Below are 27,627 nucleotides of genomic sequence, written 5' to 3'. Positions count from 1 at the left end.
AAAGATACTGTAAATCCCTAGGAAGCTTGTGTTTTACTCTGTGGCACCAGTACAGAACGAGGACTTGATTAACTCATGACCAATAAGTCAGCACTTGAGAAATTACGGGCTGACACCTTTGACCCACAATTGAGCAGTCTTCTACAGTTCAGCCTTACAAATGGAAACATTGATTCTCTTTCTGACAACCTTTTTTGTGTTTATCTCGGAGATCTCCCCAGAGAATTATAATAAATTCTACTAAATGTGGCTGAAGCGGTCACGATGTCCAGGCAGCTAGTTTACTTAGTGAAAGGCAGACGTGGGAACAATGAGCCAATTCTCTATTAACCTCAGAATGGAAATCTTCATCTTTAAACTTTATTATCTAATGGGTATTTGGGTTGGTTGTTTATATCGTTTTAAAAAGTGATGACAGTGTTGTAATATTGAGGAAAGTTGCAAATTTTGCCCAAAGCGCCAGTTGTACAAAAATATGCAGCTTTTGTAAGAAAGAAAACGGACATACCGTACATCCTTTGATAAATTTCCCCCATAGTGTATGCATGGACATCAGTTCCCTGCCAAAAAAGTAGTGCACATGCTGCAATCACAACTGGGCAGTATTTGCTGAAGGGGCACAATAGCCACTCTGACACATATAGAAATCCCCTTGTTTTCTGTACTGTGACATCACTGTATTTGTTATCCCAGTACTGTGCACTGTCCCTATACATTGACATGACTGTGTTTATTATCTCTGTACTGTGACTACACTGTGTATACTATCCCTGTATTGTCACATCACTCAGTTTATTATTTTTGTACTGTGACTGTGTTTATTATCCCTGGACTTCGACATTACTGTGTGCATTAATCATATATTTTGATATCACTGTGTTTATAATCCCTGTACTGTGACATCACTGTGCTAATTACCTCTGTACTATGACATCACTGTGTTTATTATCTCTGTACTGTGACATCACTGTGTTTATTATCCCTGTACTGTGACATCACTGTGTTTATTATCTCTGTACTGTGACATCACTGTGTTTATTATCTCTGTACTGTGACATCTCAGTGGTTTTATTTATTTTGTACTGTGACATCATTGTGTTTATTATCTCTGTACTGTGACATCACTGTGTTTATTATTTTGTACTGTGACATGTGTTTATAACCCCTGTACTGTGACATCACTGTGTTTATTATCTCTGTACTGTGACATCATTGTGTTTATTATCTCTGTACTGTGACATCACTGTGTTTATTATCTCTGTACTGTGACATCACTGTGTTTATTATCCTGTACTGTGACATCACCGTGTTTATTATCCCTTTACTGTGACATCACTGTGTTTATTATCCCTGTCCTGTGACATCACCGTGTTTATTATCCCTTTACTGTGACATCACTGTGTTTATTATCCCTGTCCTGTGACATCACCGTGTTTATTATCCCTGTACTGTGACATCACTGTGTTTATTATCCCTGTACTGTGACATCACTGTGTTTATTATCCCTGTACTGTGACATCACTGTGTTTATTATCCCTGTACTGGGACATCACTGTGTTTATTATCCCTGTACTGGGACATCACTGTGTTTATTATCCCTGTACTGGGACATCACTGTGTTTATTATCCCTGTACTGTGACATCACTGTGTTTATTATCCCTGTACTGTGACATCACTGTGTTTATATCCCTGTACTGTGACATCACTGTGTGTATTATCCCTGTACTGTGACATCACTGTGTTTATTATCTCTGTACTATGACATCACTGTGTTTATTATCCCTGTACTGTGACATCATTGTGTTTATTATTCCTGCACTGTGACATCACTGTTTGATATCTCTGTACTGTGATATCACTATTAGTGTTGGGCGCAAATATTCGAGCTCATGAGACGCGGTATGGTCACGGGTTACCAAAGCGTGACGTTACGCCCTCCAGAGGAGCAGGTAAGGTCAGCTTGGTACCGTTTACACAGACACCTCCTGTCCACGCGGGAACAGAGAGGCAACAAGCTGAGAGAGCCTTTTCACTGCCGCAGTGAAAACAGCACTGTCTCAGCCCGGGTATCTGCCACCAGCTTCTCGTTTGATATAAGCCTGGTCCGCTAACGGGATTATATAGGGTGAGAAACCAACCCGTGGTAGCTAAAAACTAGGCCAAAACACAGACGTGGGGATTCATGATCGAGATACAAGATAGCACAAGAATAAATTATATATTTAATCGCCTTAAGGGCACACTAGATGACACAATATACACAAAGAATATATACAATGGTCTGAGGTTACAGATAGAGGGGATATAGGTAAAACAGGGTCCTTGGGTAGTGGTGAGTCCTTAGCTGTATTCACTTCGGAGGCAGTGATGTCAGCCGGTTACAGTTCCCTCCAAACACATTGCACGATGTGACCCCCTTTCAGAAAAATACCCCGCCCGCTGGCTTGCATGGGCTTATGACCTGTAGCCATCCCCTCCCCTCCCGGCCTTTGGGAGGGATCCACCCCCCCCCCCTCTGCTGAACTGGCTGCAAATGACCCACAAAACCCTTTAGGGTTTTTAGCTCCAGTCCAGAAGGTCACAGGAAAAGTCCAAACAGGGTGCTGCTTTTGGGTTTCTGTGGGGAGATATGGATATCTCCCTTCCCTGGCATCCCACCCTCAAACAAAAAATATGTATCCCGTTTGCGCCTGCGATGGCCGGGGCATTCATAATTCCTTATGAAATGTAGGTGCCACCATGTCTAGGATGTATCATTGATCCTGGCAAGAGCTGATACCTCCTGCTGGGGGTTTTCCTGCAGGATCCGTGCTGTCTGACTGAAGGTGTGAAATGTAATCAAATGTGGCCTCTAAAAGTTTTCTGCTATCTGGCTGCGGCTTTGAAGCAGGGCCCTCCTGTGGAGCTTTATTTCCTCTGCTATCTTCCAGCAAATGGTGGGTGTGAGGACATGGCTGACAGTAAATATTAATCCATATTACTCGCACCTACCCCTTACTATATAAGAACCTCCCCAGCAGCCATTGTCTACAGTTTTTTTTTAAAGTTCTGAGAGAGACAGCAGTGTTATTGCTGTGCTCTGTGCTTTCCACTCATTACATTAGATAGTGCACCAATCAGTAATATGTAGTCAGATCTGCAAAAATGTATTGCGCCAAAATATGCTCATCATTAATTGCCGATTTCACGCAATCGCGAACAGATTGGAGCACTCTATCTTCATATAAAGCCATTTTTAATGTTCTGCCGTGCCAACCATTTTCTCCAGTCTCAGGAAACTACTAGCAGCTTGGAAAATGTTGCAAAAGTGACCCATGCCTTTACCCTTTACGCGAATATTACATTGCCGATTTTCGCAATCAAGAAAATAATAGCAAATTCTTGAATTTGCAAATATATGACGAATATTCTACAAAATATCTAACTACCGTGAATTTGAATATTGCCCCTGCCGCTCATCCCTAATCACTATATTTTGTGACATTGCTGTGATACATTTTAATAGGGTAAATATATGAAATGTTAGCAGGCACAGGAAATTACACCTCTGTAAGCAAAGAAAGGAAAACAGGATTAGCACAGGTGATACTTTTTAGCCTAAAATAATTGGAATCTTAATTAAATCCTAATAATTTCTACTCCTTGCCTACTTTGAAGTGTTGGCAATGACCTATTTTTTTTCCACATGTTCATAGCACAGGGAGGTTGCATGGCATCTTCTAGATGTTTAGAAAAACAAGAATGTCCTAGTTTACAGGATTAAGGGGCTATTGAGTCAATTGCGAGAGTGTGATTGCCTGTATTTACTGCTGGCATTGACCATAATGATGAGAGTGAGCAAGATGCTACTTCTGTACTAATAAGTTTCTGATAAAACAATTAATTATGCAAACGTTATACTGCTTTGGTGGACCTGACTTGTCCATGCATTACATGGATGGCCGCTACAAAGGAGAGGTGTAGCCAAAAACATCTCCCCTCCTTCCCAAACAGCCAGGGGATCCACTTGGATACAATTTAATACATTTGTCAAAGCAGAGAAGAGTTTGCTACAGTTATGAAATAATTGAGAATAATGTGAGTTTAAAGGGATATTCCCATGTTGGACATTTATCCCATATCGATCAGATATGCCATAGTTTTCTGATAGGCATGGGTTCCACACCTGAGGCTCACCCCTACCATGAGAATATGGCCCCAAAGTGAATAGAGAGCAAAGTATCCATGCACAGCAAGCCTCCATTCACTGCTATGGAACTTTTGAAATTATCCAGGCTGGCTTGGGTTTTCATCCCTTGCATATAAAAAGATTGATCCTTTTTACTGAAATGAAGCAGTGATTTTAAAGATGAGAAATTATACAATAATTAAAGGGTTATTCCATGAATCATTTTCATACAAAGAACCTGGAAATACTATTGAAAGCATTAAAAGAAAAAATAAATTGTTTCCTAATTATTTTTTGCTCCCCTTTTGTTCTGCTGCTGGGAGTGGGCTCTGGACAGAATCAATCTCCTTCCCCCACTGACAGTTGACAATATAGTCCCTTCTTACTGCTTCTACATAAGGAGTCTTCTCAGCTATGCTGCCACGTTACAGCAGAGGCTCTAAGAGAGCATATGTTGCAGATTCAGCACTGCTATATCTCTTAAAAAAAAGCATATATATATACACTGCAGTGATGAATGTTAACTCGCTATTTTAAACTATATTGGAAAAAAATGTAGTGTAAATACTGTATATATTTATATAGTCATCTGGTAAAATATAGATTTTTGTGTCATCAGAAATTGGGATTTGGGAGTCCAAGTTTGAGTTAAAGGGGTTATCCAACCCCTGAAATTCTCCCCCATATGCCCAGGCCCCTCACACTTGTTATACTTACCTGACTCCCCAGCACCCATGTCGCTTCTGAAGCTTGCACAGCCGCCACTGCTTCTCCCCATGCGTGGATGAAATCATCCGGCATTGGGGGGGGGGGCAGCCAATAGCAGGAGGTGACGGGGGCGAGCCTTCCTTGTGTTCAAGGTCTTTTCCTAATGAGTTTTTCTGCTATATTATTTCTTGTTTCAGCTGCACAGCTAGATGCATTTCTCTCACAAGCAGGGGGCGTCTTCCTTCTGTGGAATCTGCTAGCACTAAACTGCTAAGACCTCCTCCTCCTTACTTCCTACTATGTTTGTTTTCAGTTTTGGAGCTCACAGAACTGAGGGGGAGACCACACTTACAGGCACACAGGAGCTTCTCTGCTCTCATAAGCTGTGTAGAAGCAGTTCTTCTATCAGGCTCAGGATTTCAGCTAGCTCTGACACGCCCTCAATTCCTCTCTGACGACTTCTGTGTCTCTGTAACTAGGGACAGATCTAGGGACAACAGGCAGTGGGCTGAAACTTAGGTGGAAGTGAGACCCCAAGTGGCAATGCCAGAAAATTGTTAGTTAAACCATTCTCTATTAAATGAGATGACATTTTGTGACTTTTTAAGGTAAGGGTGGATAAATCTATACCTCTTGATTTGGAAGACCCGGTATGTTGGTGGTTTATATCGACAGCTCATTGATTTAAAGGGAACCTGTCACCTGGATTTTGGGTATAGAGCTGAGGACATGGGTTGCTAGATGGCCACTAGCACATCCGCAATACCCAGTCCCCATAGCTCTGTGTGCTTTTATTGTGTAAAAAAAACTATTTGATACATATGCAAATTAACATAAAAGAGTCATATCTTACTTGTGTGACCAGAGAAGAGTCATATTTTCAAGCTCTGACTCATCTCAGGTTAATTTGCATATGTATCAAATCGATTTTTATACTCAATAAAAGCACACAGAGCTATGGGGACTGGGTATTGTGGATGTGCTAGCGGCCATCTAGCAACCCATGTCCTCAGCTCTATGCACAAAATTCTAGTGACAGGTTCCATTTAAATGGAAAGGGTGTAATCCTTCACTTTTCCTGTGGTGGCGCTGCAGGGAAACTGAATACTTAATACTGGTTTCAACCACAGATTACTACTGATTACCATAAGTCTATGCAAAGATGGGGTCAGCATATTATCACAAGACCCTCATTACAAAAAGGGATTGTCCAAAGCAGGCAGCCCCTTTAAGTGCCTTTTCCATGATGTGAACTCGTGCTGTGCCCAGACCATTATAGGAAATATTTCCAGGACTTTACTTCTCAGTAGCATCACCATAAATCTCTGCAATTCCTTGATATGTAAGTAGGAACATAATAAGGGGGCAGAGGTAGCAACCACACAGAAACTCCAGGGGCCCTAATGCAAACCAAAATATTACTTAGGGCGTCTTATTTATTTTCCTATGTTTCCAGTCTTTATGTCAGGAAAGTCTTTCTTTTACAAAGCAAATATGAAATGTCTGACATAAAAGGTAATGAAACGTGATGGTATTACTGCATGATTAAAGGACTCCAGATAAAACTTCGCACCAGGGGTCAATGAGTTATTCTACTTGTATGGGACATCAGAGGGGAGTCTCCTGGGTTCCACCAGTCTTCTAAATAGAGACTGGTGTATTTCTATGTTGCAAAGGAACCTTTGGGTTCCCTCAGAGCATGACTGAAATTGCTACAAGTCTTTTATAACCCTGCCCAGGAGGAGCTTGATCATTTTTACATAGGTTGGGTTGTACTCTCTTTTGCTACATCCAAAAGGGCATGACATTGTGAGGAGTCAAAATGAGTAAAAGGAACATGGAGGCGGTGAGGAGCCCAGAAAAATACTGATGTGATCTCACAGATTAAAAAAAAATAATACTGCAAGTCCAGACATGGTTTTAGAACTTTCCAGCAAATCACATTGGTTCTGAAAACATTTGTTATGCCACTGGTTTAGGAGAGTCTTATAGGTTCCACCAGTATTCTAAATAGACAGTGGTGTCTTTCTATATTGCAAATGGACCTTTGGGCTCTCTCAGCCCGCCACTGTATGGGTGAAGCTGCTATCCTGTAATCTTTTATAACCCCGCCCCTGAGGAGCTTGACTGTTTTTACATAGTTTAGGTTGTAATCTCTTTTGCTACTTCCAACGGAAAGAAGAAAAAGCTTGAGAATCTGAGAAGAGTCACAATAAATAACAGGGACGTGAAGAGATAGAGGAGCCCAGGGAATATACTGATAAATGATCACACAGACGTTAAAAAAAAACAACTGCATCCAGACTGTAGTCCAAGATTTCTAGGTTTTAAGAACTTCCAGCAAATCACATAGTTTTGTTTAGTGAGGTATAAAAACTTTTGATACTTTATTGGTTTCTGAAGGAGAGAGGATAAGAGAGTCCATTCTGTGTTACTCACTATACTTTTAATGGATGGCCCTGTTTAGAGACCTGTTCACATGAGCTGATAAATGTGCCTCTAGGAAACAAATCTCTTTCCATTAAAACGGCTTGTAACTTGGCCGCGTGTGCACTTTAAGGACTGGCGAGCCAGGATCACAAAGCTTTCCAATGTTCTGTCTTTGTAAGATATGAGAATTTTGAGACCGGAGAAGAAATGTCTTTTCTCTATTTTTTTTTTATTCTGTGCTTGGCAGCCTAGTACTGTACAAGGGGACAGTGAGACAATCATTGCCGCGGCAGAAGAAAAGTGCCTCAGAGCCAAGATTTCCTAAACAGATTTGCTTGGCTGCTAGTCCTTACATATAAAAGAAAAATCCAGTGAGGTCAGTGAACATCCTTTCCTATGATGGAAGGTCAGACACATTATTACTGTCAGGGAGTCAATGCAATATTAGTCTGCTCCAGAATAGCAATTTATAAACTTTCCCAGTTATATTTTTTTTTATACTTATTTTTGCTTATTTTGTATCGCTATTGAGTTGTATAATATTTTCTTCTCCATTCAGGTCTAAAGCTAAATTAGATTAACCAGCTTATATGTACTATATTAGGGTCTCTTGAGTCTCTTGATGGTAGATGTTGGAGAGTAGTGATGGATGAGCATCTGCCGGGACAGTTCACAAAAGCGATCGCGCAAACACAATCAAATGTTCGCGAACCGCAAGTTCGCGGCTGGTCCCATTCATTTTATTGGCATTTAATTTAACCTGAAAAACCTTCAGCTCATATTTGCAGCCAAGAAATAATTGCTAGAAGTGCAAAAATAGTCCCACAACATGGACAGTGACATACCAGATGTATTATTCGAATTTGCGATCTCCATTCATAATTTATCATATTAATCAATGCGAAATATCGGCAATATAATTTTCGCGTACGCGCATGCACAAATGCACTATACAGTAAGAAAGTATATTGGTATATAACACCGCGCTTCAATCAGTTTTTTTGGGGGGGGGAACTGGTATATCACACCAGTAGAAATTATTTGTTCCAATAACGCTTGTCCCTCTATATACCTGCAGCATCGCAGCAGAACCGCACACAACTGCCGCACAATACAAATGCACTATAATATACCGTCTAACATAGAAAGTATATTATAACATTGTACAAGGAAGGCAATCCATTAGAATATACATGAAGATAAAACGTAACCTTTAAAAATGTTACTATGAGGGTCCAGTCACACGTCCGTAAGTGTTTTGCGGACCGCAAAACAAGGACACCGGCAATGTGCATTCCGCAATTTGCGGACCACACATCGCCGGCACTATAATAGAAAATGCCTAATCTTGTCTGCAATTGCGGACAAGAATAGAACATGTTCTAATTTTTGCGGAAACGGAAGCACGGATGCGGAAGTGCGGATCTGCAAATGCGGACAGCACATTCCGGCCCCATTGAAAATGAAGGGGGCTGCACCCGTTCAGCAAAATTGCGGAATGGATGCGGACGCATTTTGCGGACGTGTGAATGGAAAAGATATCCCTCAAAATGAAAAAAAAATTAATTATAAAAATTATGCAAAAAGCATAGATGTGGTCGGCAATAACAAGTGCTCGGCGGCACCAAATCAGAGACCATCTGTCCTACCACAATCCGGGGGGTTCCAGTGCACATCTATGAATCCCGGAGGGAAAGCAAAAAACATCCATCCCTGGGCTAGATGATGATGTGGTATTGAAGGACAGGGTGGGCAAAGAGCTGTCGATATTGCCCTACAGGGGGTGCTATTCTGGCCCTGATAACCTAAACACAGAGCACCCGCCCTGATAAGAGCGTCCCCGTCCGGAACTTTACCCTATATAAAAATGGCCCTAGTAAGCCCCTAGCCTGTAGGCCCCTGACTTCCAGGTGACCACTATATAGATCTATGTGTTTTTGACTCATAAAAGTATATTATAAATATATCACACCCCTCTGTGTATCACATCTATCGATAGCACACCTATACCAGTACTTAAAAGGACTTTTGTGGCCCTATTAGCTAGCGTTTGGTGTCCCTAACAGTCTGTCCCTGCTCCACACAGCAACCTCTCCCTACACTGGCAAAACACTGAATGTAAAGTGGCGGTCAGATCGGGTCTATTTATAAGGTAGGGGGTACGTCCATGCGCTGAAACGTCTCAATTGGCTGTCCTGTACCACCTGATGGATGTGTCATGGGTCAAAGTTCTTCACAATGTAAAAGAATATGGCGGAGCGCAAATATCTCCCTATGTACGAACATGCAAAGTTCACTGCGAAACGACCGCCGGGCGAACCACAAGGCCATCTCTATTGGAGAGATAAGGATTGGGCAGTGGCATTTTTACTGCCCGATCCTTTTGTTTATGGGGGTTAAATAAGCTACTGTCTGACTAATCTCCCCTCTCGCCCTGCCGGACACACACACGTTTGGTCAAGCCAAATATACAGTACATGTGTGAGGGAAGGTCCGGAGAAAAAGGTGTCGGCTAAAAGAGCATTCCTAATGTGTAAGATCAGTATTACATAGAGCTCAGCTGTTAGGTCACATGACTACGAGGTAGAGATAAACTGTAGTCTGTTTCCAAGGGCAACCAATGGAATTTTGAAAACAGTTGTGTAGATGAAGATAGAAATATACAACATTAAGGGGCAGAATTATGAGAACCATCTCAGGGCTCACACAACGTATTTTTGATGGGGATCACATCTTCTACGCCAAAATCCGGGTGTAAAAACGGCTTACATTATTATCCCATTGACTTTAATTGGAATTGACAGGCTCATTCTTGGTGAGGGTGAATGGGGCTCAAAACCGGATCTGTAGCATGTACAGCTGAAAAACTGTAGCAGAAATCCGAGGGTCAGCCATGAAAAATCTGCCGTGTGAACCCTAAGGCCCCTTTCACATGGGCGAGAATTCTGTGCGGGTACAATGCGTAAGGTGAACGCATTGAATCCGGACCCATTCATTTCTATGGGGCTGTGCACATGAGCGGTGATTTTCACACATCACTTGTGCGTTCCGTGAAAATCGCAGCATGCTCTATATTGTGCGTCTTTCATGCAACGCAGGCCCCATAGAAGTGAATAGGGCTGCGTGAAAATCGCAAGCATCCGCAAGCAAGTGCGATTTTCACGCATGGTTGCTAGGAGACGATCGGGATGGGAACCCGATCTTTATTATTTTCCCTTAAAACATGGTTATAAGGGAAAATAATAGCATTCTTAACCACTACAGGACCGCCGCCCGCAGGATTGCGTCTTTGCGGCGGCCCTGTTATTCCTCCTGGACGCGCCGGGGCGTCATCTCGCGAGACGCGAGATTTCCTGTGAACGTGCGCACACATACCCCTCACGGAATCCAAATGCGTAACATTTTTTAGACATTTATTGTCACAACCAGACAGCTGAGAAGCTCTGACAGAAGCCTTTCAGAACCTCCTCCTTGAGTTCTCTTTGTTGCGGTGTTCAGTTCCTCATCTCGTTAGCCTCTCTCAGCTGTCATGTAGTTGGACTGATTGCTTCCCTTTAAATTCCTCCCCATAATGCATTACTGGGCGGCTTATACTTCTTCCTGGAGTGTGTGTGCATGCTGATCCTATTTCCCAGTCTGCTACTAAGTTAAGTGCTGTACATTTATCTGTTATTTTCTGTTTGCTGGATCCCAGGTGACCCTGACTCCCTTCCGTGTCTGGTGTAGGGAGCCGGTGGTCGTGTCCCCTCACTATGGTAGGGTGTTCAGGTGTTATATAGTCGAGGTACGTGGATATGCAACCATCCACCTCTGGGATTTTTGCATAGGCTGAGCAGCCAGGGAAAGTGCCAGGTTTTATGCAGGGGTCTCCCTCTTGGTTCCTTAGCTTTGGATCCAGTGAGTCATATATGCATGTTGCATTGTCTTGTTTCCTGTACACCGTCCGTGACATTATAAGCCGCCCAGTAATGCATTATGGGGAGGAATTTATAGGGAAGCAATCAGTCCAACTACATGACAGCTGAGAGAGGCTAACGAGATGAGGAACTGAACAGCACAACAAAGAAAACTCAAGGAGGAGGTTCTGAAAGGCTTCTGTCAGAGCTTCTCAGCTGTCTGGTTGTGACATTTATATTCCAGACTTCTTCTCACACTTTAGGGCCCCTAAAATGCCAGGGCAGTATAAATACCCCACATGTGACCCCATTTTGGAAAGAAGACACCCCAAGGTATTTTGTGAGGCGCATGGCGAGTTCATGTAAAATTTAATTTTTTGTCACAAGTTAGCGGAAAGGGAGACTTTGTGAGAAAAAACAAAAAAATATCTATTTCCGCTAACTTGTGCCAAAAAAAACAACTTCTATGAACTCGCCATGCCCCTCACGGAATACCTTGGGGTGTCTTCTTTCCAAAATGGGGTCAAATTTATATAGAAATTTTTTTTATTTTTTTTAAAATTACAACTGAAAGTGAAAAATGACATTTTTTTGCAAAAATTTCGGTAAATTTCAATTAATAACAAAAAAAGTAAAAATGTCAGCAGCAATTAAATACCACCAAATGAAATCTCTATTAGTGAGAAGAAAAGGAGGTAAAATTCATTTGGGTGGTAAGTTGTATGACCGAGCAATAAACGGTGAAAGTAGTGTAGTGCAGAAGTGTAAAAAGTGGTCTGGTCATTAAGGGGGTTTAAGCTAGGGGAGCTGAAGTGGTTAATACAGAATGCTTAGTAAATTATGGATGGAGGGGTTAAAAAAAATAAATAAATAAATTAAACCCACCTCATCCACTTGTTCGCGCTGCCCGGCTCGTCTTTTTTCTTCTTCTTTGAGGACCTGGGAGGAAAAGGACCTTTGGTGACGTCACTGCGCTCATCGCATGGACCATGTGCCCTCCGAGACATACGGTCTGTGAGCGGGCCATGTGTCCTGGAGCGGCATACATCGTGCGCACGGGAGCACACAGCATCATAGGTTACTATGATGCTGTGGACGTCGGGCGCCCGCGGGACTATTGTCTTGCACTCATATGATCTTATGAGTGCAGGACAATAGTCCCACGGGCGGCCCGATGCGCGCAGCATCATAGTAACCTATGATGCTGTGCGCTCCCGTACGCACGATGTATGCTGCTCTGGGACATCTGGCCCGCTCACTGACCGTATGTCTCGGAGGGCATACGGTCGTGTGCATGAGCCCAAAGGTTGACAATCCATACAGATATAATGCTCACACCGCTGAGGTTCTGCTACAAATGTATCCAATTTGTTCAATCCCTTCAGATGGATACCAGCAAAATGCGGATGTGATAAGTGTGGCGTTGGCTTTTTTTTTTGCGGACCCATTGACTTTAGTGGTTCGGTGGTCCCCACTGTGTGGACATTTTCTATCTTTTGCATAACGAACATATGGATGCAGAGCGCACAAGGAGGGTCAGCACGCTTTCTGCATTCGTATGTCCATTCCGCAAACATGTCCTATATTTGGCACCGGCCCGTCGATGAGTCGGCAAAAAATATTAATGTGACTAGGATGAAATCCGTATTTTGCAGATCTTCAATTTGCAGACCACAAAATACATACGATCGTGTCCGTGAGGTCTTAATGTGGAAGACATCGCCTTTGTCCCGAGATGTGAGCGGAGGAGACTGTCAGTAGTCATTTAGAGTCTCGTGTAACTTTGTGGTGTTCTCAGGAGCAGATCTGTAAGTGATCCGTGACATTGCATGTAGGACTTACCTCATCACATGGGGCTCCCCCGCATTGTGTAGTCCTTCTAGGGTGGCCTCATCTGCTCCGTAGAAACAAATCAAAGTGACAGTGTAAATCCCCCAAAGGCGGTAGAGGGCTTTTTCTAGTGTTTCCTGAGGAAGGGCAAAATGTAGCTTCACATCTGATTACCTTTTGTAGTGCCAGGCTGATGCGGGATGGCAGCCGACCAACTGAAATCAAATCTGATTAACACAGGCTCCGAACAATGATTGCGCCGCCCGCTGTGGACAGGCACCGGCTCCTGAGACAGAATAGTGGGAATTCAGGGGAAATGCAGGATATGCAGGCTTACGGCTCATGCACACGGCTGTAGCCATGTTTGCGGTCTGCAAATTGCACCGATAGCGGCCGCGTGCATTTGCGGAACGGAACGTCCTGCCATCTATAGAACAGTCATATCCTTGTCCATAAAATGGACAAGTATAGGACATGTTCTGTTTTTTTGCAGGTGCCACCTGTGCTGTCCGCACCTTTTACGGCCCCATTAAAGTGAACCCGCCAGAAATCCGGATTGGATGCGGACAAAAAACACGATCGTGTGCATGAGCCCTTATCCGTATAAATTTGAAAATATCATAGCTGTCGGATCCTGAGAAGAGACATCATGGAAACTTCAAAAGATGATGAAAGCCCTGCACACCAAAGGGAGTCTGCCAGCAGGTTTGGGCATAGCAGCTGGGGGGGCTTGTAAAACACGATTAAATCAAGACCTTTCCTTGGGCAATCCATCGTGATGTTGCATCACTTTTTTTTCAAATATGCAAATGAGCTGTTTGGTGCACCGAGCTTCTGGTCTGTCCTAGAGTAAGCAGCTGGTGGGACTTGAAAATGCAATCAGTACCTTTCACTTAGCGACCCGTTGCTTCATTCTGGAGAAACAGTACTTTTAATCCATATGCAAATGAGCAGTTAAGTGCCCCATGGGTGGGTCCAAGCCACATTGTGCACCTTTACTCCTCCTCTTTTTTACCAGCCCCTCCTTCTCCTTCCTATTTGACAGGGTCATTTATAGTCATAACTCTTTGCCCAGTCAATCAAGAAGAAGAAGGAAGGGCTGACAGAGGAACCAGGAGGAGCAAGGGTGCACAGAGTGGCTTGGACCCGCCCTTAGTGCACTTAACTGCTAATTTGCATATGGATTAATAGTCTTTTTTTTCCAGAATGAAGCAACGGATCGCTAAGTGAGCCCCATCTGGTTTACGAGTGAGTTTCATGGTGAACATAAAATTTGGATTTAAACTATACGTCCCTTTAAGAAATAATGTGCACTTTGAGGACTTCATTTCTTTCAATGCACTTTCAGAAAATATTATAACATATCCCACTATGCCTCCATAGGAAATGCATTTTTGAAAAAAGATGATTCTCTTCTTGCTAAACTTTCCACCATTTGGACGCAAATACGTAATTGTCTCTGGGCCTCAGCTAAACATCACGCGGCGTCGACTTCGGCCTCGCCAGGGAGCTGTTTCCTTGATTTATACGCTGCCAGACCTAGAGCCAGTTGCACTGCCAGCTGAGACGGTGTAACATACGCCCGGTTATACGAGCGGCCTAAATACTCCAGATATATAATTTAAGATGTTTGCTGCCTTATAGTTGACGGATGTACGCGGCAATCAATATATCAAGAGGTGCACATCCCTAAAAACTGACCTGATGAGCCATCAATCCCCAGCATCTGGCCTGCTCCACGCTGTAAAAAATGCCTTCAGTAACGATGTACGAGAGCTGCGGCTCATGAAACAATACTGAGCTTTACTGTGGGTTTTACGCCGGTACAGGGACGATATGGCGGAATTCTCGGCATCCCATCATTCCTCATCTGTCGTTTTATTTTTCGCTTCCTACAAGGCGATATAAGGTACACTATTATAATATATGGGCAAACCTAATAGAACTGGAGGGGTGTAGGTCAGATTTGGGACAGAATGCCCGAGGGGCCCCTCTGCTGTATAAGAAGACACCAGTATTATAAACGGCACATGATTGGTGGTGGGGGCCGTGTTACAGACTTTACATTGGGGCCTGGGGTCTTCGAGTTGTGGCCTAAACCCCTATAGATAATGTAACGTGAAAATTGATGATTCTGGATGTTTTTGTTGTTCCTCTAAAAGGTCAATTCTAATGGAACGTAAAAATTTGGGAGCCCTTTTATATTATTGTCCGCAGAGGGCCATATTCTAGCAGTTTAAAAGCCATAGATTCATCTTAGGTTCTCACTTTTGTGACCAAAAACAGACATTACAATAGATCTGTTTTCATTTAAAGGGGTATTCCAAGTTTTTAATATTTTATTAAAATATTATTTTATTATAAAAATCTAGGGGGACATTTACTTTATTTAGACACCGGTCTTAGTCGATGCCCGCTTAGTCCAGGCACCGGCCTTTACATAACTTAGGCGCTTTAACGGATCTGGTATCTAAAAGTTGTCATAGGGCACAGGATGTGTAAAAGTTATCAGATGGCGCATTTCAACAGGAAGAAGGGGCAAATACAAAAATGCCAGTGCCGGTAGTGTAAAGAAGAAGGTGAGGAGCATCTATCAGTTTTCAGACTGAATGTTTCCAATGATGTGTTGATGATATCTGACAACCTTCCATTTCCTTGATGTAAATACTTGGATTGGGATTCTGAGACTGAGGTCAGGTCGGGAGATTCAGTCATGCTACCACGCTCAAGGTCACTCTTCCATTTTCACCTGCAGTTTCACATTAGCACTTTTCCTTACTCCCCTTCATGTGTTCATATCATAATTTGGTAATGTGACTAGGTATCTGGTCTAAAATTTGAAGGGACACAAGTTCCCATGGACTGTCCTAATAGTCCAGGGTAATTTATTTTTATTTATTGTTTTCTTTATTGAAAACCCACAAAAGTCAGAAACAGAGGAGAAAATAAAAAATCAAGAAAGATGAATCATGTCAGTTTTAAGTCTGATATATGATCAGTATCTAAAGTAATTTCAAGGGCTGACTTAAAAATATTAGCCTGGGAGGAAAACACACAGTAATAGTCCATGAGTAGCAGACCATCCTTAACCTTGGGATCAGCTCCAGGTCTTTGTGTGCCCCCTTTTATTGCATATTACTTTATGCAGTGGTCCGTCCTTTCTGTCCCAGTCCAGTTCTTGAAGTCCATGAATGAGGTTTGTGAGGGGGTGGAATTGGCCCTCCAAATTGTGCTTGTGCTCCCCCCATGTCATAACATAAATACAGCAACAGAACCCAACTAGAGAACCAAAACCAAAATCTTTCCCTCAACTCTGACCAGTTTCCCAGTACCCCCAGTACGATGCTACCACCACCATGTTTCACTGTGGGGATGGTGTTCTTTGGGTGATGTGATGTGTTGGGTTTGTGCCAGACATAGCGTTTTCTTTGATGGCCGAAAAGTTCAATTTTAGTCTCATCAGACCAGAGCCCATTCCTCCATACATTTTGGGAATCTCCCACATGCCTTTTCGCAAACTCACAACGTGCCTTTTTGTTTTTAGCTGAAAGTAATGGCTTTCTTCTGGCCACTCTGCCAAAAAAGCCCAACTCTATGGAGCGTACGGCTTATTGTCATCCTATGTACGGATACTCCAGTCTCTGCTGTGGAACTCTGCAGCTCCTCCAGGGTTACCTTAATGCCCTCTTTGCCCGGTCCGTGAGTTTTGGTGGGCGGCCGTCTCTTGGCAGGTTTGCTGTTGTGCCATGTTCTTTCCATTTGGTTATGATAGATTTGATGGGGCTCCTGGGGATCATCAAATATTTGGATTTTTTTTTATAACCTAACCCTGACTTATACTTTTCAAAAACATTGTGCCTTACTTGTATGGAGAGTTCCTTGGTCTTCATGGCAGTGTTTGGTTAGTGGTGCCTCTTGCTTAGGTATTGCAGCCTCTAGGGCTTTTCAAAAAAGGTGTGTATATGCACTGACAGATCATGTGACACTTAGATTGCACACAGGTGACATCATTTCATTTCATATGTGACTTCTGAAGGTAAATGGTTGCACCAGAGCTTTTTATGGGCTTTTAACAAAAGGGGTGAATACATACACACATGCCAATTTTCTGTTTTCTATTTCTAAACAATAGTTTTATATATTTTTCTCATTTTACTTCACTAACTTAGACTATTGTGTTCTGATCCATCACATAATATTCAGATTAACAAAACATTGAACTTAAGGCTGTAATGTAACAAAACACGAAAAAAGTTAAGGGAGGTTAATACTTTTGCAAGGCACTGTAAATATAGCACCAGAACCAAGTTCAGAACATAAATAAAGTCCTAGAATCAAACTTAGTACATAAATACAGTACCATAACCAAGTTCAAAGCATAAATACAGCATCATGACCCAGCTTATAACATAAATATAGACCTAGAACCAAACTAAACTTAGTAAATAAGTACAGCACCAGAAACAAGCTTAGGGCTGGACACAATGGCTTTGAGGACTGCATGTGACTCCTGGGCTGCAGGTTGTTCACCCTTGGTCTAATATGTATGAGGGCCTTCAAAATGTGTATGGCTGCTTGCATGGCCACCTTTAGAAATGTGTATATAACACTTGAAAAGGTACAAATATCTACGTAGTTCAATCGTTGGTAAAGTTGAATACAAAAACAAGTCCATCAAGTCCAACCTATAGTCTTACTTTGTGGCTCCAGGCAGACGCCAATTGCCCAATATTAAGGGAAAAAATTTCTTCCAAACTCCAATTAAATCTCTCGATAAATGTCCCATCTCCAGAAAGCTAGTGTCCATAACCTGTATTTTTTTTACTTTCAAGAGCTTCAATCAACGTCATATAGGAAATACTTCCATAATCTCAATGCTCTTACAGTAAAGAATACCCATCAATGATGATGATGAACCTTCTTTCCACAAGATGCAGAGGATGGCTTCTTGTCCTGGTTACAAGTCTTGGTATAAAAAGACCATTAGAAGCTGGCATTGTTAGGGGGAGCGGGAGTTGAGTAATGCATGAGGTTGCTCCCATAGGATGGATCCTCTACTGTTCTCCGATGTTTATTCGGATCACCACATGAAATGTTACCTTAGAATAGTAATACTAAAAGTAGCACAGCTGCTAAAAAAGAAATAAGATGCTTTATAAAGGTGTCCAGGACATCTAGGGATTTCTCTACCGCAGAAAAGAAAGAGGCAATGTTCTGTAGCCAGTCTTACTGTGTTCAGGAGACACTCCTGGCAGCTTCACTTTTTGGTCCTTGACTAGGCATCAAATCATAAATAATCAAGGCTATCCTTGAGCCAGATGAAAGAGATTTACTTAATGGAAATCTCTGAACTCGAGATGAGAGGTATTCTAAGATTTACCAGCCCAAGTGCATTAATAACACATTTATCTAGGAATTTTTCGGAAAAAGGAGTCATTAATTTCTCCGAAAGATAAATGCTTCATGTCCGAGTTGCATTTACCGATGAATATTTTGCTAGGCCTAACAGTCGACCTGTCAAAGGATTTGGCATCGCAAGGCACGTTGTCACATGAATTATTTTATCATATCGGATGGATTTTGCTGCTCTGCAATGCAGCACGCTGTACTGTACGGTCATGAATGATGTCCTCACGTGTGTCAGGCTGCGCTCGCTGTTAAATTATCGGAATTACGGAAGCTTTTGTTAAAAGGCCGAATTTTGTAATAACCTTGCGAGTAGGGAACAAGCCGTTTACCATGTAAATTATCATAGAATGGAACGAGTTGGCAGCAGAATAGCTACAGTACTTAAAAAAGCATTTACAAAAAGTTGGCAAAGTGCTACGGATATTATTCGTCTATTGGTCTGGCAATGTCTCCAGAGGTTCTCAGTAATGGAGATAGCTGGCGTAGAGATCGCTTATGACATTCAAACAGGGAACAATTAAATTCAACTGCATCTAGACTTAGGATGGCGGTGGGTCTTTTAGACTTGGATTCTTCATATCGGCCATGTTGTTTAGCCGAGAACCACGTCTCAAATTTGCACTGGTCTACTGCAGTGTCTCAATATGTACAGGTGAAGCACATGGGTGTTATGTGCTCCACCTGCACTGGTCTACTGCAGTGTCTCAATAAGTACAGGTGAAGCACATGGGTGTTATGTGCTCCACCTGTGGGTGCTGTGCAGTTCACGGTTTCAGCAGTTTACACACCTCTTCTTGTTGATTACCCATGCAGTAGTCTTGCCAAACCGACTGTGCAGGTGTATGGGGGAAGTACAGGAGGAATAGATTTAGTTTATTGAAAGTTCTAGTCGACATACAACCAATGATCTTGGCTCTAACTTCTTGTTTATTTTCTGTTGAAGAACCCGTGCAAGAAAACACAGAACCCACGGAGGTCACCATCCAGGAAGAAGACACTTTATGGAGCATCAACATTGGGAGTGAGTCTCGGAAATTCTGCGACCTCTGTCGAGCTTGGTTTAACAACCCAATGATGGCTCAGCAACATTACGAAGGGAAGAAACACAAGAAAAATGCGGCGCGGGCAAAACTTCTACAAAGGCTTGGTGAAACCTTGGATTCCGAGGCACTGGAAGGTTAGTCGGCACATTGTGTATTATGCTCTACTAAATTGTTAGAGAAGTTTTTCATTGCTGGTCATAATGGTTAGTGCTATCAAGTTGATTATGTCTCCATATGAACTGAGGCCAGATGGAGTGTCTTTGTCTTCTCTTTGGGTCTACAGGCTTCATTAGAGCGTACCATGATTGATGTGATTGTATACTGTACATCCCTTGTGTAGTTGGTTGAGCCTTGTATTACAACAACAGCTCTTCATTTGAATGGCGGGCAAATACTAGATCATGCAAAATTACTGGCTGGCCACTGCCTTAGCCAACAAAACCAGCTGTTTTCTGATGGTGTCAGCAGTGGGACCTGGACTAATCAGCCGATTACCCTACTGGATGCATTTTGAAACTGGTTGTCTCTGATGAGACGACCCCTTTAATGCAGCTCCAACTTTAAAGTGAATGTTGACAAAATTTTACTGTGATTAAGTTCTGTATATATGTTTATATCAGCCAGGGCTCCATATCCCTTTGCGCAGATTTTTTTTAAAAAAAGCTAACATTCTGATAGACGTAGTGCTATGTCTATGTAAACTGAGTGTGCCTTTACCAAAAGATAAAACTTAAAGGGTTGTCTCATCATAAACAATGGGGGCATATTGCTAGGATATGCTCCCATTGTCTTATAGGTGCTGGTCCTACCGCTGGGACCCGCACCTATATCGAGAACGGAGCCCCGCAAGTGAAGGAGGGCGCACTGTGCATGAGCAGTCGCCCTCCATTCATTTTCTATGGGGCCAAAAAAGTTAGACCTGGCTATTCAACCCCTATCTTGCGTCCTTTTTTTTATTTTTTATTTTTATTTTTTAGGGTACCTTTCCTAATTGATTTTTAAACGTCTCTAAATAAAAGTTCCATTTTATCTTTTGGTAAAGGCACACTCAGTTTACATAGAACAATTTAAAAGCTAACATGCCTGCAATCACCACTAGATGGAGCTAAGGAGCTTACTGCATATTGTTTATACACTGAACTCTATAGTAGCAAAGTATACAGCAAGCTCCTAAGCCCCCTCTACTGGTGGCTTGCTAGTAATGCATATGCTATGTTTTAACTTTGTTAATGCAAGGGAGATAAGCTTCAAATCTATAAAAGCATACTAAGACATTAATCAACACAGAATTTTCTAAGATATTTAGAGGAAAAAAAACTAGACATTCCCTTTAAAGAAGCTTCCTCCCTATTGAATTTGCATGATTCTACTTAGCGTCCCTTTAAGTTTTACTTTCTGATACCGGATTCACGTAGACGTGTTTCTTAACGCATAAATCTAAGAGCCTTCCTTCGCACGGCCTTTGTCTATAGGCACCATGTGTACAGACCATTCATGTATAATTGATGTCCATGCTGTTGCCCTCTTATATGATTCATAACCAGGTTTTTGTTCAGACATCGAGGTATTTAAAGTTTAAAGCGCCATCGGGTCTCCTGGTACATGGATAGCATGGAGTGAATGCAATCCTCGTGTGCCCCTGAGGTTGGTCTGGTTAAAATGTTAAAGACACAAGAGCAGCCATTGTCCCTCAGCTTATTCATCTGATTTACTAGGGTCGAAGGGCCCATTTTTGGTTAAATAATGAGTTCCTCCAACATTAACCATTTTATGTACTTGTTACATTATTCTTCAGAAATGAAATAATGTCAATGCTAATAATGGTACCTGAGCCATAATTCTTACAGGGCTTCAAAAAAGTATTTGCTCAACGGTTTCTTATCTTATCCTAAAACAAAAGCTAATGTTAGACAAAGAAAGATTAATGGATTGATCAATATCAATATCAGATCAGTGGCGCTCTGACACCCTGCATCAGCCCCCCCCCCCCCGCTCCCCGATCAGCTGGTTTACACTTGTACAGGAACGAGCCGTCACATAGAAGTGAATGGGGTGGCTTCTTGTAGTTACACCTGCGGTTGCGCCAGCAGGCAGGTAAACAATGAAGAGAAGGCTGTGCTGGCGCCTTCTCTTCAACCTGCTGATCGTTGGGGGTAAGTAGTGTCGGACAGTGATGGCCAGTTCGCATTGTTCGCCCGCGAACCTGTGCTTACCTGTGCCTGTGCCTGTGCGCGAGCCGGTCTGAAAACAAGTGCGGTCAGCGGGAGCAGGCAGTTCCGAGAACAGCCACCGGGGGCCTTTATCGGGCTGTTCTTGAAACTGCCTGCTCCCGGTGACCGCATTTGATTTCAGACCGGCTCGCGCACAGGCACAGGTGAGGGCTTAACTGCGCCTCGCCGGACTTGTGAGAAAAGATGGCAGCCGCATGTGTTCACCATCAATAGTTATCTCAGATGCTGCAATCAGTGATAAACGCGGCATCTGAGGGGTTCAATGACGGGGAAGGCGGCGCAATCGCCGGTCCCTGTCGTTGCGCTTCATGATGAAGTAATTCATCATAAAGCGAATTTATTTGTGAAATTCGGCGAAACAGCTGAATCAAAGTTTTGAGAACTTCACTCATCTCTATTGATGACTTATCCTGAGGCATTCCGATTTGATCCGTCATAATAGAGGTCTATGGGCAAACATAACGGTAATTCCCTATTTATTGCATAGTTATACTTTTTATGGGATAACGCCTTTAAGTTGTGGTTTAGTTCAGATAGTGGTGGATGGTGTCGGATCCCCGCCGATTTGATATCGATGACTAGTGTTGAGTGAATTGTGAACTTTGATATGAATTTCAGGGTACATTTGATTCAAATTTCCTTGTGTTTCTTGATAACGAATCAATTTTTCCTAAAATGGCGGTAAAACAAACAAAAAAAATCATACTCACTTCATCAATTCGCATGCGAAGAGTCCTCCTCAGCCATCTTGATTGAATATCTTACGTGTGTTGTGACGTATGACATCACCATGCCGGCCAGAGTGATAACCGCCATCGCGCACTGCTGGATCTTCAATCAAGATGGCCGCAGAGGACTCTTCGTGAGCAAATGGATAAAGTAAGTATTTTAATTATTATTTTTTTTTTTTTTAAAGATTAACCCCTGACAGCCATCAATAGTTATCTCAGATGCTGCGATCAGTGATGAAAGCGGCATCTGAGGGGTTCAATGACAGGGAAGGTGGCACAATCGCCGGTCCCTGTCGTTGCGCTTCATGATGAAGTAATTCGTCATAAAGCGAATTTATTTGTGAAATAGCTGAATCAAAGTTTTGAGAGCTTCACTCATCTCTATTGATGACTTATCCTTAGGCATTCCGATTTGATCCGTCATAATAGAGGTCTATGGGCAAACATAACGGCAATTCCCTATTTATTGCATAGTTATACTTTTCATGGGATAACGCCTTTAAGTTGTGGTTTAGTTCAGACAGTGGTGGATGGGGCACGGAACGCAGTTTCACGAAATTGGTGCAGCACAAGAGAAAACCGTCAGAGCTAAAGACATAAAAGTAACACCCAGGAACTTCAGCAAAAATGGAAGTGAGCTTCTAAGTTTTGCTGGGTCTGAGCGATAGCTTTCAAAGTGCAGCTTTACCCGATACGGAAAATTCCATTTGGGAGGCGATACGAACATAAGGTACATATAAATAGGATTTAATATCTCCAGTAACGCTCACTTCCGTGCGCAGCAGAAAAAGAACATCCCTCATCTCAAGTAAATATATTAAATGTGAATTGACAATATCATCTGCAGCGTCCTCGAGTTACAATGTGACAAACGATCCTGAATTACGCTCAGACGATTCCACGTCTTTTCTGTTCATCGTTATCTAATGCAATTTTGCTAGAACTTTCAATCTCAGGCTGAAGCAGCACTTTATTAGGATGGTGTGGTGACATGATATGGGAGATCATTAACCAGGAGAGGGGGAGACACGTTTCGCAGGATATAAAGGATAATAATTGATGACTATCATTTCATTCAATTAGGCCTCATACACATGACTGTATGTGTTTTGCGGTCTGTAAACATGCAGATCTGCAAAACACAGATACCGACTGCCATTTTCTTTCTCCCTTCTGTAGAAATGTCCTATCCTTGTCCGCAAAAGTATAAGACTTTTTTTATTTATTTTTTGGAACTGACATACGGATGCACAGTGTGCTTTCCGCAATTTAATGAATGCGCCTGAATCCGTGTTTTTTTTTTCTTCTGGTGGGTTTAGTATCCTGCGGTGTTGGAATGGGGCCTTACTCCACAAAAACCACCTTCAGCAGCAAGTTCAGAATATGGAAAGCTTTTGACTACTGTAGTTTGCCTAACGTACAGATATAATGCACACAGTGATGTCACAGTACAGGGATAATGCGCACAATATTGTCACAGTACAAGGAAAGTGCACACAGTCATGTTACAGAACAGGCATAAAACACACAGTGGTATCACTTTGATTGGATAATTAGCACAGTGATGCGACAGTACAAGGCTAATGCATGCAGTGATGTCATGGAAAAGAGAAAATACGCATAGTGATGTCACAGTACAGGGAAAATGCTCACAGTGATATCATGATGAAGGGACAATTAGCACAGTGATGTCACAGTACAGAGATAATAAACACACTGATGTCACCGTACAGGGATAATAAACACACTGATGTCACCGTACAGGGATAATAAACACAGTGATGTCACAGTACAGAGATAATAAACACACTGATGTCACCGTACAGGGATAATAAACACAGTGATGTCACAGTACAGAGATAATAAACACAGTGATGTCACAGTAGAGGGATAATAAACACAGTGATGTCACAGTACAGAGATAATAATCACAGTGATGTCACAGTAGAGGGATAATAAACACAGTGATGTCACCGTACAGTGATAATAAACACAGTGATGTCACAGTACAGGGATAATAAACACAGTGATGTCACAGTACAGGATAATAAACACAGTGATGTCACAGTACAGGGATAATAAACACAGTGATGTCACAGTACAGAGATAATAAGCACAGTGATGTCACAGTACAGAGATAATAAACACAGTGAAGTCACAGTACAGAGATAATAAGAACGGTGATGTCACAGTACAGAGATAATAAACACAGTGATGTCACAGTACAGAGATAATAAACACAGTGATGTCACAGTACAGAGATAATAAACACAGTGATGTCACAGTACAGGGATAATAAACACAGTGATGTCACAGTACAGAGATAATACACACAGTGATGTCACAGTACAGAGATAATAAACACAGTGATGTCACATTACAGGGATAATACACACAGTGATATCACAGTACAGGGATAATAAACACAGTGATGTCACAGTACAGGGATAATAAACACAGTGATGTCACAGTACAGAGATAATAAACACAGTGAAGTCACAGTACAGAGATAATAAGCACGGTGATGTCACAGTACAGAGATAATAAACACAGTGATGTCACAGTACAGGATAATAAACACAGTGATGTCACAGAACAGAAATAATAAACACAGTGATGTCACAGTACAGGGATAATAAACACAGTGATGTCACAGTACAGAGATAATAAACACAGTGATGTCACAGTACAGGATAATAAACACAGTGATGTCACAGTACAGGGATAATAAACACAGTGATGTCACAGAACAGAAATAATAAACACACTGATGTCACAGTAGAGGGATAATAATCACAGTGATGTCACAGTAGAGGGATAACAAACACAGTGATGTCACCGTACAGGGATAATAAACACAGTGATATCACAGTACAGGGATAATAAACACAGTGATGTCACAGTACAGGATAATAAACACAGTGATGTCACAGTACAGGGATAATAAACACAGTGATGTCACAGTACAGGGATAATAAACACAGTGATGTCACAGTACAGGATAATAAACACAGTGATGTCACAGTACAGGGATAATAAACACAGTGAAGTCACAGTACAGAGATAATAAGCACTGTGATGTCACAGTACAGAGATAATAAACACAGTGATGTCACAGTACAGGGATAATAAACACAGTGATGTCACAGTACAGAGATAATAAACACAGTGATGTCACAGTACAGAGATAATAAACACAGTGATGTCACAGTACAGAGATAATAAACACAGTGATGTCACAGTACAGGGATAATAAACACAGTGATGTCACAGTACAGGATAATAAACACAGTGATGTCACAGTACAGGGATAATAAACACAGTGATGTCACAGTACAGGATAATAAACACAGTGATGTCACAGTACAGAGATAATAAACACAGTGAAGTCACAGTACAGAGATAATAAGCACGGTGATGTCACAGTACAGTGATAATAAACACAGTGATGTCACAGTACAGGGATAATAAACACAATGAAGTCACAGTACAGGGATAATAAACACAGTGATGTCACAGTACAGAGATAATAAACATAGTGATGTCACAGTACAGGGATAATAAACTCGGTGATGTCACTGTACAGAGATAATATACACAGTGATGTCACAGTACAAGGATAATAAACACAATGATGTCAGTACAGGAATAATAAACACAGTGATGTCACAGTACAGTGATAATAAACACAGTGATGTCACAGTACAGGGATAATAAACACAGTGATGTCACAGTACAGGAATAATAAACGCAGTGATGTCACAGTATAGGGATAATAAACACTAGTGTTGATCACGAATATTCGAATTGCGAATTTTAATTGCGAATATCGGCACTTCGAGAATTTGCGAGTATTTAGAATATCGCAAAATATATTTGTAATCGCGAATTTTCAATTTTTTTTAAATACCAGTTTATGCGAATTTTGTGTGAATTTTCGCAATCAAGAAAATAATGCCTGCAGATCACGAATTCTCGAATATATGGCGAATATTCGCGAAATATCGTGAATTCGAATATTCCCCCTGCCGCTCATCACTAATAAACACAGTGATCTCACAGTATCGAGTCTGGCACTGTTTTTCCCATCAAAATGCCATACACCTCAACTCGGCCTGGTGACCTGACTGCACCATCGGTATTTGTCTAAAGTCGGATCCGGCATTACATCAGTGTTTCCATTATAAGTGTGAACTTACTGTGCCTAAGGTGAATGTTCAGCCATCAATTCCATTTTATTTTAATCTAAAAAGGTTCAAAACGATTCATTTCTTCATATGTACTGCGGCTGGAGGATCCGTTTTATATGATGCAGCAGAGCTTTATATCTTCATCTCATACTGATGACCTATCCTATGGTCTATCAATATGTAAATCCCCCCCCAAAAAACTTTAAATGATAAAATTCTGATTGCCTGCAGCCACCACTAGGGGGAGCTTATGAGCTTACTCCATCATTGCATTCAATGTATAAACTGTATGCAGTAAGTTCCCGAGCTCCCCCTAGTGGTGGCTGCAGGAAGATATTTTCAGAAATTAATCAGCACAGAATTTTAGACTGGTATTAAAAATTTGACGCTTACTTTTAAAGTATTGGGATTTGGGGGGGGGGGGGGGGGGTTAGGCGACATCGCTGGGGGAATGTAGGTATTATAATTAATCTTGGGAGATGTTTTTCTACTGCCATTTATGTGTAGCAGATTGAAGGCAGCTTTGTCTTACACTTGTACATTGGGTTAAAGAAATGAGCAGCCGAGGCTGATGTAGAAGCTAGATGTTATTTCCATTATAGCATTAAATCCTTAATCTAGATTGGTTCATGGGGGTGAAATCATCTCTGGACATGTTGGTTCCAGTTTGGCACCAGTGAAACTAATGACATGTGACTTTAGACCCTAATGTCCTAATTCACATCAGTATCTTTAAATGACTCCCCCTCCCAATTCGTTTTCTACAGTGTCACCCATTTTTGCGCTTTCAGGTGCACTTTGGATGAACACGATGATTTCACCCTTGGATAAATTGAACGTTATAAAGCTGGAAGGTTGAGGTCACTATGATTTATTGCCTTCCCGTATTTTGCAATCATCTCGTTCTTTATTTGTACTTGGCCAATGTCAGCGCAGTCACAGAGTACAATGTGTGGTGGCTGGGCTGTGTTACTTAACAGGACGGGGTCA

The 27,627-nt window shown here is 41.9% G+C and overlaps 1 protein-coding gene across 1 annotated transcript in view; it reads left to right on the top strand.

The window, feature by feature from the left end:
- Positions 1-27,627, top strand: part of ZMAT4 (zinc finger matrin-type 4) — a 357,231-nt gene that overhangs the window by 87,233 nt on the left and 242,371 nt on the right. The window contains exon 4 of the mRNA XM_044299054.1: positions 19,386-19,619. Coding sequence (XP_044154989.1) covers positions 19,386-19,619 — 234 coding nt within the window. The remainder of the gene's footprint in view (positions 1-19,385; positions 19,620-27,627) is intronic.

Source organism: Bufo gargarizans, chromosome 6 (assembly GCF_014858855.1).
Source record: "Bufo gargarizans isolate SCDJY-AF-19 chromosome 6, ASM1485885v1, whole genome shotgun sequence".
Lineage (NCBI taxonomy): Eukaryota > Metazoa > Chordata > Amphibia > Anura > Bufonidae > Bufo > Bufo gargarizans.
Note: the sequence above shows the minus strand (reverse complement) of the source record. Positions and strands in the feature narration are given on the sequence as shown.